We start from the raw sequence: 14766 nt of genomic DNA, 5'->3' as shown, positions 1-14766 counted from the left end.
TATACCAAAAAAATTTTATTGCCGTGGAAAGAATACATTTCTAGACACTGAAATGGTCACCCCAATGTGTTTTTTCACTATACTCGCTTTAAATAATTCCTTCTTTCTTATCATGTAATAAATAAAACACCCGATGAAAGTGCATAAAAGCAGGAGTTGATTTTTTTTTTCTCTCCACGTTCACACACCTGCAAAAAAAAAAAAAAAACGAATAAGGGTCAGTACCAAGCAATAGGAGAAATCCAGGATACCATCAATTTTCTTAGCATGCATGTTTTCTGTTTTGTACTACGATACATCATTACCTTTTCGCGACTGTTCTGTGCCAGGACCTATTGTTAATCTTAGTTTATATCTTCAAGTAGTTTTCATGCTATATACCGTGGTTGATTGCTTAAAGTATGTCTCATTTTGTCTCTATACTGTGTGCATATGACGTTTCATGTCGCTAACTCATAAGTTGTCCCTATTACCACGTCAACAGGAAATAAAATGAGCGTATAATATATTAGCCTGCGACGTGCAGTTAACAGGAAGGGGGCATGAACGCATCCAAATGGAAAGAGACTTGTATTAATTATTCATTTTGCGTCTTAATGCGTGAGATATAAAACAAATGCCTCATTATTGCTCGAACTATTCTTCACATCTGTTTTTATACTTGCTATTTTGTTGCAGAGAGCACATCTGGGGCCTTTCTGAAGTGTCAGTCCCGTGTATCTATGCTTAACATAACCCCAGCTTCGTTCACATAGGTAATTGTCTCATCGCACCAATTTCAGCAAGCACTGGATTCAAAGAGCAATTTTGGCGAAATACTATAAAATAATACTTCAATAGACACTTCCCAAAATAAGAAAAGAGAGGTAATAAAAGTACACGCGTTAGATTGTGCCAGGTGATGTGGTCTCCAATAGTCGGACTTACATCTAAAAACCCGCGGGCAAGGAGCTCTAATACATCTCACGGGCACTTCAATGCACCGTTGTCCTCGACGGCAAACCTGCCTCTGCAAAAAGAGAAAAGAAAACATTGCTGTTGTTAAGCGCCATATTAATTGCTTGCCATTTCGATGCCAAAAAAAAAAGCAAAGCATGCAGCATCAGTACACTGGAAATTGGAACCAATTATCAGCCTGCGTACTGTGCGAACCTCTGGCAATGGGACACCTAGAATATTGCAATAAAATTCGACTACTTAGTGCTCTCAGGTAAAACGCACGGAATTGAAAACACATAAGTCACTCGAGTTTACATCCACAAGCCGCTCATACAGTTTGCCTTTTGCTCGCCGCAGCCAAGAATCACAAGCTTGTTATCAACAGCGAGTCCTTTGATGTTCTTTCTTTTCACGAAGCTTCGGCTGAAGTTTCATATAGGGTCAGTTTCATATAGGGCCGCTAGAGGCGCAGCAGTGCACTTACGGAGTGCCGGAGCTGCCTGCCTGCCTGCTGACATATTTCATGCAGAATTTGCGCATAAAGGTTGTACATCTATCGCGATTGCCGTATCGGGTGACGTTTGTATGTGCGGTATGCTAGACAATTGCAGTAGAGGCGATAACAACGCTAATGATATACAAATGCTTCACCGCAGCAGACGTCAGGCGTGGCATCGACTGCGGAGCAAAAAAGAAAACCGTTTAAGCGAAATGTACACCGTTGTACAGCCAACTTGAAGCTTTTTATACGAAGCACGACACCGTTTACATGTGTCTTACCAAATATCTATTCTCTCCAACCGCAAAATGTACACGCGCGAGCGAAAGCGCCATCGTAGTCCCTGCTCAACATTTGGAGCATGATCGCTATGTAAGGGCACGGTAGCCGATGTTCGTCGGCGGGGATCGTTTGGCAGGTCGTCAGCAAACGCATATTCTCTACCTTTATCCTTGTGCCACTTCGGTGTTGGTCCGTGGTGTGCCGATGTCACCGTACTGCACCATCAGTGGCAATACGTCGTCGAGATCGGAGCAGTCGGGCGGCGGTCAGCCTGCACTGCGGCGCGGTGCCCTGCGGGCTGCTTCAACCAATGGCCGCTACCGTTTTGTCTTCGGACCCCATAGCCGCAGTGCGCGCCTCCTAGGCGCCCCTATCATTGATTTTGATCTCTGTTCTGACCTTTTTTTCTACCGCTTGTTTTGCAAATATCTCCTGAATTTGAGAAACAAGTTCATCCCGATAATGGCATACCGTTCAGATTGAACTTAACCGGTACCCCAGTGAAGTGTAACGAAATCGATTTCTAGAGAAAGGAAGCATAACATGGGGTGGAAGAAACTGAGGTAAGTGGGTATGGTTAGGAAGTTTGTGTGGAAAGGTTGCCACACCTAGCACAGAACCCGAATAAAAAGATATTGATGATGTATCTGTTGTGCAGAAAGCGTAGTCAGCCTGATGACGATGACGCGAAGAAAATCACGAATTTTCTGAATAGCTTAATGTAGTCCTAAGATGTTCTGTCTACCGTTTTGTGATTTTCACTAGGTTAAACCGTCAAGCATCAGTGTAAAGAAAAACGTTATGGTATAGACTACCTATTTAACAAATATAGCAGTTGATATAATTTCGCTCTAAAGCTACACACGAGCAATCAGAAGTGCATCGGCAAAATGTTAACTACACTATTTGAAATTTGAAAAACCCCATTCATTTCATTATTCATGTTCGCCCTAGGTCCCTACATATGCTTTCATTGACAACCGTAATACACTTATACTTACACCACACCGGCGACCTCCAGGGAATCCTCCGCCAAAGCGCTGCGCCTCAGACACCATCACTGCGTGAAATTTATGTCCATGGTACAGATATGCTTAATTGCATAAAACAATTAACAACTCTATATACAGTTTTGCCCACCGCAGTGCGTCTTAACAACACTTCACGGTAACAAAGTGTGTGTGTGTGGGGGCGGGGGGGTGTTTTTCGTGGGAATTGATAAAAGAAATATGCTCATTATCATGACACTTTTCTGATATATTATGAAATAATTTCTCCCTCCATTTCTTACTTTATTGCCTAATTAGTCTCGATTTTGATTTTCGGATACCACTGTTCTTATAATCGAGAGCAGAAAGACTGTAAAATAATAGTTGGCATTGCATTGTTCTTATTGTTTGTTTTCATCGTATACGAAAATATTGAGCGTAAAGCACCTCACTCAGTTCGCCTCCGGGTAAAATAACACCGCATAGTTAAGCAACAGGTTAACGATACAGTAGCTGACAATTTTTCACCTAAATACAGTGATGATGAATGTAGTTAATGAGTTTCTCAATTAGCATTACTTCGAATTACGACAATCTTTCATGCGGCAATGTTTTTTTGTCAGACTCCTGACCACGATGTTAAGCCATACTCTCATAGCTTCTTCTTTATGCGTAAGGTAAAGAGGAATTGTCATGGCTCAGGCCTCTACGAAAGGCAGAAAGTATCAAACGACGAAATTTGCAGCAAACTGCCACTGATGCCTCTATATTTATGTGGGCTTCGATTGCGCATGGTGGTAGCGACACGCTCAGGTTGCTTTGATCTCGGCTCTGGCCACAGGCTACGCGAATAGCCTAAACTTATCCCGGTCGCCGATCTAGGAACATAAAATTTTTTCAGTCTTCTTTACTGAAGCTGTAATTTTACAGCATTGCATGCTGACGTTCCCATTTTTTCTGTGTGTTTTTTTTTATCATGCTTTGTGTGTGTGTGTGTGTGTGGGGGGGGGGGGGTGGAATTAATCTACGGCACATAAATCTTTCAGATTTTTGTTGGTTTCATGCTAAATCCTACTCTTGGCATCAGGTTAAAAGATTCTTATTCTGATTGCATACTTCGCTATTTTAAGCAATCCATCCTATATTAAGTGATGCCACTAGTGAAAACATGTCCCAGGGTTTACAACTATATTTCATATTTGCACGGCGCGTTATTCATTACTAAAACCTCACCTCCGCCAGTAAACTGCTCCTCAAACGCAAGCGCGGTTTTCGTAATCTCCACCAGCTGTTGTTTTGTCTGTTTCAGTAACTTCCAGTTGGGAGCAGGGGAGATAAATAATACTCTCCTGAGCTTTCTGATAATTAGTACAATAGGCGGCGACCCTCTCTATGGGCAAAGGTAATTGCAGCGTTTCTCTAAGTTCGTCGCTTGTGCGTGTCCAAGTGCGCCCACGTCTGTAATGCCGATACCTCTAAGCGATGATTCCACTGTATCAGATTAGGAATGCATGTTTTTCTAAAGCAAGAAGGATACCATTATCTGGGAAAACACGGGTATTAATATACATTCAAGCAAAGTCCCATGCTTGGGCGAAGATCGTACGCCAAGAATTTACCAATTTTCTTATTCATATGAAGGTGTAGTTTTGGAATTTTATCTCCACGCATTATGGTATGCCACATTTAACACAACAGATGTATTTAAATCCTGGTCCATTGGAAGCCCAGCTCTTAAACAAATGCTTCTACAACAGAGCGAGCAGCCACACTCAAATCAGTTTATGTATCATTCGAACAGCTCAAAAATTTGTTACATTCATCGCCGTTTTAGAAGTGGTAATATACGCTTGAATAAGAACTTCGCTCACCGCTTGCTGACCTTATTAAGCTCCTATACTTCTAAGGCAACCTAAGGGAAAAGCACTTTCATGGTGAAGAGGATTTCGTTACTCCTTCGTTATACTATAGCTCATATTTTTTGTGTAAGAGCCACAAATATTGTCGGATCAGATACATGAACATACTCTTTTACTTGAAAAAAAAAGATAGGATACTTGGTCCTAAGGTTACTTAATAGATTGTGACTCACCTGCGGCAAGCAGCAGCACTGCCAATAAGATTGCAGAGTTTTTCATTGTCGTGTTAGTCGCGACCACAGAAGACGACAGCGGCCAAAAGAACGATGCGGACTGCTTTTATTTCGTTTGCCCGACGTACAGGCGGCGTATCCGGTGTCTGGTTGCGCCCCCTCTCACCACTTATAGGCGTGCAAAACAAAGATTGCCTTCTCCGGGAAGGCCTTTCCGCGCTTTCCTTCCGTGATAGCAGCAAGCTGGAATACCTCTCGTAAGCTGCGCTGCCAATCACGACGTAAGATTTCTAGAGAAACGACCGGGGCCAAATGTTGCTATGAAAGTAAGACGCTTATACTTTCATTGCACGTGCCCATTGCAACGGCTGATCACGTCTCGTGGCTTACACGTGCCATATGTAAACAAGGACGCCGTCCAAGTTTTCTTGTGTCCAACTCCGAGTTCCGGCAATGGCGCGACTACTAAACGACCACCGTTTTAGATGCATTGAGGCCCATAGCCGCTTCCTCGTCTTTTCCAGGCTCTTCTGGAACAACAGCTTCACCTTCAAAGAGAGCTTCATGGAGCTCGGTCACTGTTTCTTAAAACAAGGACACGTGGTGCTGGTGCACCTTGCAGCGGAGTCGGAGGTAAACTTCATGTTTCTGTCTATGTTCTTTCCCGATACACACTCAGGTCGACGCAAGGCAATGTTGTTTGAAGCAAGCTTCCGCATTTACCTAGTCTGTTTTTATCAGCTAATCAAATTATACCACGATCTAAAGGATACTATGGCTGCCCCGTTCTTTATGCATAACTTTGTGAAACCATTAAGGAAGGGGAGACCAAGCGGAGGAAAGGGGAGAACCCGCAGACTGAAACAACGACGCTGCAGTGTGGCACTTAAAATGAAGTCGTTTATGATTTTTAGCATCATTGGCACAACTACAAAGCTAAGATCATAGAAGAATGGTGAAGATAATAGGAGACGATGGTTGGTTTCGTTATAGTATTAGAATGGGCCAGGAACAGGCAACTAAAATCAGGTCAGTTAAAACAATGACATATCAGCAAGAGAGGCATGTAAAAACAAAGAATTAGGACCTTTAATCAGTTGGATTTATTTCGGCCCCTTCTGGAATACAGCTACAATAAGAATTATTTTCTCGGCATTGCGCTTCATTATAGGACCAGTGTGGCGACTGACAAAGCAACTTGGTACACTGACAGTATTCGTTGTGGGACAAAAAATCAGGCCTCTATTGAAAATTGTTAGTGCTGCAAAACTGTTCACAAGTATTTTGTTCAAGAAATAAACGCAAATATACCCGCCACGATATGCCCCATACATCAACTAATAGCCCGTTGCGCACAGTAACTGCTGCACGGCACGCTCATTTTTTTTTTTCTTCAATAAATGCGCGTACTTATGCCACTGAAAGGAGAGCGTTTACAAAAAATACCTACGGGAAAACCAAGAAACTGCAACTAACCACATAGAGCACATGGAAACAAAACACGACACGTACCGTCCTTGCCAAAAGTAACCAGGCTGCATCAGAAGAACGCTGATCAGAGGAACGATTTATTACGCAATCAAATAAGTGGCTTTACAAGTAACCGATAATGTTGGTCGGGTCGCAGGCATCTTGAAGTCGCGAATCGTTTGAGTGGAAAAGGAGTGAGTTTGTTGAGAAATTAATGTAGCAGCGTCATACGGGTTTTCGACAATCTAGGGGTTAACAAGAACACGACCAATGGTGCGTCTTGCATGTGTAGATAATGAAGCTAGAAAGCAACTACGATTTAAAACTGACGCACTTCTTTTTAGTCCTCAGAAGAGGTCACCTGATTGGATTACCTGAAAGAAATAAACAGCATCTTTAAAACAGATGAATAGCAGTCTGAATATTCAAAGCATGTTTGAAAAAAGTCAATCTTCAGAAAGCCCAAAAATGTGTTTTTTTCTTAGTTAAGCGTTTGGAACGGGGGCTTCATTGATTGCTGAAAGTAGCATCTTGCGCATTCTTAATGCTCCGGGAGAGCAGGTCAAGGTGTGAATTTATAAAGCGGTCGATATATCTAAGTATTGGATTATACCATATTAATATTTTTGCCAGTTTCCATCAGTTTGCCAGCCCAATGATTTCCTATGAACGTTAGTCAAGCTTCTCAAGGGCTTCAACTGGTTTTTAAGTCTGCTATAAACTAGCAGTAGCCTTTTTTACCCCATAAAAGGAAGATACATCTGCGTATACTGTGCATGTGTCAGACTGTTTAGCTGAGAACTACTTCTCGCTAAGAATCTTGAGGTCTTTGGGGATCAATCTCAGCATAAGACTCATTCTTTCCTAAACGCATGAATCGTTGGCGTCTGGCTCGTTCTTTTACTTAATAGTCAAATTTTTAGCGTGATCATATGCCACTTTCTTGGCTCTCGCTGGTGGTAGGCTCACTGCGCGGTTCTGTGGAGCGCGTGCGACTGCAATAACCAGCACGCGTTATTTAACGACGCAGCTAGGTGTTATCTTCTCGGTGTCAATAGGGCTGCATAAGCAGCGAAAACAGTCAGCTATGGCGAGATTTTGACCATGAGCCAAAAAAGGCATTCGCCCTAATATGTAATAAATACTGTGCCTTTCCTTTCCTATAAATCAGCACACAAAGCGTGGGACTGTCGCTATGCGGTGTAGGTGTACATAGAAATTCACATGAAGGGAAAAGGCGCCGTATTTTTCACTCTTGTTTCTGTGCAAGCCTGAAGTCTGTTTAAATTTCATTGGTTTACAGGAAGGGCCCCGCCGGGGTGGTGCAGTGGTAAGACGCCCGACTACTGTGCCGGAGTTCCCGGGATCGAATCCCGGCCTCGGCGGCTGCGTTTCGGTGGAGGCGAAACGAAGTGGCGTCCGTGTGCTGTGCGATGTCAGCGCACGTTAAAGATCCCCAGTAGGTCGAAATTACTCCGTAGCCCTCCACTACGGCCCCCCTTTCTCTCTATCCACTTACACTCCCACCTTCATCCCTTCCCTTAGGGCGCGGTTCAGGTGTCCACAGAGCAAGTGTGACAGATACTGCGCCTTTCCCTTCCTATGAACCAACCAACCAACAGGAAGGGAAAGGCGCGGTAACTGTCTCACTTGATTTCTGTAGACACCGCAGCCGCGCCGTAAGGGAAGGGAGGAAGGTGGGAGTGAAAGTGGAAAGAGAGAAAGAGTAGCCGTAGTGGAGGGCTACAGAGTAATTTCGTCCACCTGGGGATCTTTAACGTGCGCTGACATCGCACAGCACTACACTGTAAAAGCACACAGACGCCTCTTCGTTTCGCCTCCATCGAAACGCAGCCGTCGCGGTCGGGTTCGAACCCGGGTGCTCCGGCAGAGTAGTCGGGCGTCTTACCACTGCACCACCCCGGCGGAGCCCTGAAGTCTTTTGGCTGGCGACCTGATTTTCGAGTAATAGGGCTAGAAAAGCTTGCGCTTTAAGCTACTCGTGTGAATAAAATTTTTTCCCGGTAATTTCTGAAATGATAATGTACCTTTATAGATTTAGGACAGAAAACGAGGAAAAACAGAAAGAAGCTCTCCCCAGTCCCTCTATCGTCTTCTATGGCCACTGTACTGTATCGTTTTTCTTTAAATTAATGGTCACCAACTGCACCCCTGGTCTATACTTCAGTGCTTAAAGCTCTGGAATGAGCCACACTTATGCTCTCTGGGACACTCAAGCACAGGCATGCTCTCCTCTTCTCATCCACAGCCACCGAAAAGCAATGCCCACACTGCGCATACAAAGGCGCCGTATTTAACTATGGTTATAGGGATTATCAAGCCCACAAAAAGCCATCGTCAGAATCTTCGAAGTGCACGGAGTAAAGAATACAACAGCAGACATGGTCGAAGCAAGGCGTTAAACATAAAAGTACTTATACTTTTAAAAGTAGGATATAGTTTTTCTTTATGGCATATCAAGCAAAGCTTCTTTACTACAACGCTTTATCGTTTGATTCTTTGGTGCGCAGTTACCGTGTTCACGAAAACGACAGGATGTCAATCTTTCATGTGAATATTAGAAGCCTGAAAAATAAGGAACTTGAAATCCAAACAGCTTTAGGTTCCTTGAATCATAGGTTTGATATACTAGCGTACGTGAAACATGGTTCACGAGTAAGAACGTTATGTTTTTTTCCTGGCTATATATTTGAAGGTGTAATCAGAGATAACCGTAGAGCAGATGGAGTTGCATTGTATGTTAAAGAAAACCTTGACTGCGAAGTTTAATGAGATTTTACTCTTGTCCCTGGGCACTACGAATCAGTTGCTAAGAAATGCTTGGGAACACTGGTTGCTTGCCTTTATCGACCCTCATCTGGTGAAATTGCTGAATTTATTCAGTTTGTACGCGACGTTCTTGAATATGCTTGTATAGTAAACATCCCTGTTGTTCTTGCTGAGGATTTCAACATTGATCTTTTGACAAACAGCCGAAGTCTTTTTTGTGAAGTCATTGATACATTTCTATGTAACAACGTTATTCAGTCACCAACAAGAATAACTTTATAAAGAGAAACTTTATTAGATTTGTGTATACACAAATCTAATAATCATGATTTTTTAAATGTTCTCTCAGGTGTGATCACATTTGATTTAAGCGACCATCTACCTATATTCTCTTTGTTTCCGCGGAAGATAGGAAAACGTAAGCTACCAACTCACCAGATAGTGTACCGTAGTTTCAATCCAGGAAATTTGGTTGCGTTTAGATCAATGATGGAAAGCATAGCCTGGAGTGATGTTTACAGGAGTTATATCCTAGTACAGCATGCAATATCTTCCTTCAATTAGTACAAAGCAAGTATGATACCGCTTTTTTTTTTTTTTTTTTATAGTGGGAAAACCCCATAAAAAGTCTCGAAAGCCGTGGGTGCCAAGAGAATTATATCAACGGATACAAACTTGCGACAACCTTTTTGACAGATTCATCCGATTCAAAGATCCAGGCGAGCTTAAGGAATACAAAAAATTTTGAAATAAGTTAGGTTCTGAGATAAAAAAAGCAAGAAAAGAATACTACAAGAACAAATTTTCGGCAGTCTCCAACTGCCCTAAGAAAATCTGGAATTGTTTTAGCGAGCTCGAGAGAAGAAACATGTCATATTCCTGGAAGATTAATACTAAATGACGTTGAATATAGTGGCGCTGCTCTGGCAGACAAGTTTTATATGTTAAAGGGGGTCCTTATAACCATATAAACAATTATAGGCCTATATCTGTACTTCCTTTATTTTCTAAACTGCTGGAACATTTGATCAAAATCAGACTGTGTAAGTTATTCGACGAGAGATAAATTTTAGCGAAAGAGAAGTTCTGTTTTCGTGAGAATAAGTCAACAGAAATGGCGCTGCTTAGTATAAAGGAAAATATTCTCTAATGTGGATGAAAAACAATTCACAGTGGGAATTTTTTTAGATTTCTAAAAGGCATATGATTCTATAAACATGATATTTTATTTTGTAAGCTACCATTTTATGGAATTCGAGGAGTTGCCTTAAATCTTATCCGTAGTTATCTTTCTGGTCGCGTGCAGTATCCATGTTTAAATGGTCATCAGTCATAACCAAAACAATTATTATACGGTGTTCCGAAAGGGTCTATTTCGGGCCCAATATTTTTTACTGTTTATATAAATGATATAAGTTTCATCCCAAGAACTCCAGCAGTAATCTTGTATGCAGATGATACCAGTGCATTTTTTTTCTAGCATGCATCTTAGCAATGTTCAGGTCGAAGCAAATGCGTGGTTACATGAATTATCTTTATGGTTGAATCTAAATAAGCTAGAATTAAATGTTTATAAATCCAAGGTTATTGTATTTAAGCCACGCAACAAGCCTGATGACTCCGATATAAAGCTTGCATTTTAAAACAGTGTAATTGAACCGTGTTGCTTCCTACAAATATTTAGGTGTCATTTTTGAAGAACATTTGAGTTGGACCCTGCATATTAATAGGATTCATGCCAACATATCAAGGTCGCTCTGTATACTGTACAATATCAGAGAACTTGTTCCTAAATGGTTGAAGTGGCAGTTATATTATACCTAAATTCCTTCACATCTTTATTATTGTTTATTGGTATGGGGGTCTACAACAAAAATTAATCTTTCGAGGCTAATAGTGTTGCAAAAAAAAAGCGATACGATAGGCCGAAAACCTTGCGTACAATAACCATACAGGTTTGTACTTCTCAGAGCATTCCGTCATAAAAGTGAACAAATTATTTAAGTTTAAATTGCTTTGCTATGTCTTTACCGATTTGAAACTTAATCCAATTAAATATGTTCAATTATACACTAGTAGTAATGCGCCTTATACATTAAGGCACATCAGTTACAGACTACCACTTGTTCGGACTAACTACGGGACAGGAATGCTTTCGTTTTTAATTCCCAGCGTCCTTAATAAACAAACGCTGGCCATGAAAATTATTCAGAAATGTGTTTCCCAGAACGCCTTCAAAAAGAAGGCTATAGCTTACCTTCTTTCTTGTTAGGGTGATTAAAGGGTTGTTTCATGCAGAAATTCCTTATGTCCTTGGTGTTCTGTTAACTGTAAAATGTCTTACATTTCTTATTCTAAATATGCCTTGTAAATATTCAATGTATAATTATGTCACTGCTAGTCTCTGAACTTTCATCCTTTATTTTTTTGCATAAGTGTGAGTTTTTTGTGTGATGAGAGCGCATGTTGTTCTTGCTTCTGCTGCTTGTTGTGAGCATTGTGTCGGGTGCTTGGACCCCGTCAGGCAGAGTTCATCTACCTTTTGCCCTCTGTATCCAAGACTTTGTCTGAATAAAAATCAAATTAAATCAAAATAAAAAAAAACTCGTCCCATCTTCGCTATTGATGGTCAAACCGATAAGTGCGAGGTCTCTACTGTTACGTTGAAAGGTTTGTTTCGCTTCTGTCGCAGTGGTGAGACTTCTTACATCACTTTCATGATTTCACCATACCCCATATCTGGCGTCCTCTGCACGCCAGAATTACGCCACCAGCCCAAATCAGCCGAAGCGTAGCGATACTCAGCTGCGCTGCGCACTATCGGGTATGTTTAGGAATTGCACGCAGTGCCTTAATTACTCAAGTTCTCACATAAAATTATCGAAGGGGATCACTTTAAATATCTTTATATGATATGCTTAAGTTATTGACTCGGCCACCGGTGTTCTATTTGCGAAACATTTGACAGAGCGTTCTTTATAACTAAAGCAAATTGCCTATGTTTTCAGAATTACCGTGAAAATTGGGAAACAAAAAGATGCCAAGGCCTAAATTTTGCCCAAATAACAAGGCTCTTACAAATTTTCGTATGTTCTTTTCTTACGGGGTCTCTAGGAACATTCTACATCATTAAGGTTGCACCATATAGCGTGTTTTTTATTGAAACGCCACTGCATTGAGATAAATGCATCGCTTCATTGTACCGGTCAATAAGATGAACCTGTTTCTTCTGCGTTGTTATAATTAACTCTGTTTCAGCAGCGACGGCAGAATTCTTGTTGGTTAGCGATGCAGTGATTGATTCGTACACCTAAATGGTGACCGTCCATATAAAAACTATTAGGGGTTTCAAGAACCCTGCTCGTTGGTACGGCTTGCAAGCTAGCCTGCGTTCAAAATGATTGTGCTTTTTCATGTAGGATGTAAATGATGTAATTCTCTGTTTTGTATAGTTTCATGCAAATGTTTTACGTTGTTAGGGCATTGTTTCAAGATGTCCTAACGCATTTATGTTTTTTAGATGGACAGAACATTGTATACTGTTTTTAGCATTTTATCGGCTTTACAGTTGGCAGCCATAATATTGACCTGGTTAGCAAGGTACACTCGTTGTTCAGGAAATTCTGTCGTTATATTTTCTTATCCAATGCTGAGAACGCGTCAACAGCGACAATAACTCTAACGCGCTTCTTAAGCCTAAAATCTAGATACTCACAACTTGTCAACTCAAATTCTCGTAGTGCCACGATATTTCAGGAATGGAGAAGAAATTGCGTGCATGAGCTGCAGACAGAGTCATCCAGAGAAGTATACTCTGGCAGGTTCATATCAGAACGAAAGAATGCATAGCGTACTTACGTAAGGAAAGCCATAATATATTTTCAACCATGTCATCAAAGACACCGCTCCATATTGCACTCAGTTCCTAATCTAAAGAATGGTTTTACAAGGGTGAAAAACCTCTCCGCTTCACCTCTTCAAGTTCCGAACCAGACATAAGATTCATTGCTTGAAAGAAGCTCCAATCTTCGCAACATCCATAAAGGAAACACTGCGCTCTGCAAGTCAGCACCTAATCTTCTTACTGTACCTACCCTACCCCGCAATGTTCGATATTGACGTAAATAAATAATAAATAAATTGGTTCACTGGAAGGGAAAGGCGCAGTAACTGTCACACTTGCTTTGTGGACACCCGAACCGCGCCGTAAGGGAAGGGAGGAAGGTGGGAATGAAAGTGGAAAGAGAGAAAGAGGAGCCGTAGTGGAGGGCTACGAATGACGTAAATGCACAGATATTGTTTTCGATGTTTATTTCCCACTAATTGTTTAGTAGTTTTACTTCGAACTCTGACATACAAAACATTAAATACTTAATTAGGAACTATTACGAACGTTCATTGGTAGAAGCTGCCATCAATAGAGGTTGTCTGCCGAAAACAAATATACTTTCACAATGCAGTCCCGCCTTCCTTAACGGACGTTAGCAAATAATATGCGTCGATCAGGAAGCGCACTACAGTCCGTTATCATCGTGCAGACATACTATATATGCCAGTTTCAATAAGGTAACGCGCGAAAAATTGTTAGAAGGCAATAGAATGCTTGTTTTGCTTTCGTCCGCACTATTTCGTAGTGTTCCAAAGGCTGATCAGCCACGTTCTTGAGATGATATATCTAGGGCAGTACGAAATAATAATAAAAAAAACATCATGCAACCTGTTTTCACAAAACACGTGTAGGTGTTCGAGTAGTCGAAGTCTTCATTGCTGTAGACATCCTTCCTGGAAGTGGCAACGTTATCATTTCGAACAAGGTTTCCTCTATCGAATAAAGGAAGGCAGCAGTAAAACAACGGGCAATACGCTTTATGCTGCTACTGCAAGAGTAACATCCTGAGGAGAGATCGAGCGGCACTCATGCACGTGGCGACTTGAGAGAGATAAGATGAGGCAGCTTTAAGGTGCGAACAAAACTCTCCCGTAAACAGCCTCGGATATTATTCATAGGACATAATATCACATCGCGAGACCTGCTCCCCGTCGCTGTGCATACACCAGCCTCTGCGTGCTGGCCGCCCGCCTTATAACCCTCTCCCCTCGCATTTCCACGCAGATGCACACAGTTGCTCTGGCAAATGGCAACATTCGCACAGTTAATGCAAACATTGGGCTTCCTCGACATGAAACTTCATAGTTTAACATATTTTCAGCGGCTGAGAGGTTGTCGGCCTTTACAGAGAAGTACCACTTCTAGACCTTGTACATATATTGAAAGGGTTCCGAAGCATCTTCAGGTCAGCATTTCCTTCTTCTCCCGTGCAAGGCTATGCAGCAGTCAGTGATCATGACTTAATGCACAAAATTACTTTACTCTACGCTTTTTTTGAGCCCGCGAGTCGTAGCAAAGCAACCAGGAAATAATGCATATGTAGCACGCGATTAAAGCTGTATAGGTGGTGCGTTATTGAGTGCTACAGTGATAATGACAGAGAGACACGTGCTTCCTACTTGCGGTGCTCGCAGTGAAGGGGCAGCAATTTTTCTAAAAATTATTTCCAGGACAGAAGCGCCTGCCACGAAAACCCAGAACCCGGCCCTTAGTGGAGAAGCTGGGTGTCGTTGTGGAGTAAGTGGACAAGAAATAACTATTCATCTTCAGCCTATGCGAAAATATAAGGGCTAAAGGCAGTTGAAAATAGTGCTAC

At 41.8% G+C, this 14766-nt stretch overlaps 1 protein-coding gene across 1 annotated transcript; it reads right to left on the bottom strand.

Moving 5' to 3' along the window:
* Nucleotides 1-4927, bottom strand: LOC146208447 (uncharacterized). Its single transcript, XM_084593757.1, has 4 exons — nt 4802-4927; nt 2722-2780; nt 928-1009; nt 1-188 (listed from the first exon to the last, which is right to left on the bottom strand). The coding sequence occupies exons 1-4, from the start codon at nt 4845-4847 to the stop codon at nt 181-183; spliced, it is 195 nt and encodes a 64-aa protein (XP_084449883.1). The 5' UTR covers nt 4848-4927; the 3' UTR covers nt 1-180.
* Between the last annotated feature and the right edge of the window lie 9839 nt (nt 4928-14766).

Source organism: Amblyomma maculatum, chromosome 1 (genome assembly GCF_055883805.1).
Source record: "Amblyomma maculatum isolate TAMU_Amacu chromosome 1, ASM5588380v1, whole genome shotgun sequence".
In the NCBI taxonomy this organism is placed as follows: domain Eukaryota; kingdom Metazoa; phylum Arthropoda; class Arachnida; order Ixodida; family Ixodidae; genus Amblyomma; species Amblyomma maculatum.
The sequence above is the reverse complement of the archived record's forward strand: the minus strand, read 5'-3'. Positions and strand labels throughout refer to the sequence as shown.

Excerpts from the sequence above, each read along its gene's own strand:
- LOC146208447 (XM_084593757.1), bottom strand. The coding sequence starts at position 4,847 with ATGAAAAACTCTGCAATCTTATTGGCAGTGCTGCTGCTTGCCGCAG. Across the intron at positions 2,781-4,801 it reads AGTGCTGCTGCTTGCCGCAG|TGATGGTGTCTGAGGCGCAG; the intron begins GTGAGTCACAAT and ends AATTTCACGCAG. Across the intron at positions 1,010-2,721 it reads CTGGAGGTCGCCGGTGTGGT|AGGCAGGTTTGCCGTCGAGG; the intron begins GTAAGTATAAGT and ends CTCTTTTTGCAG.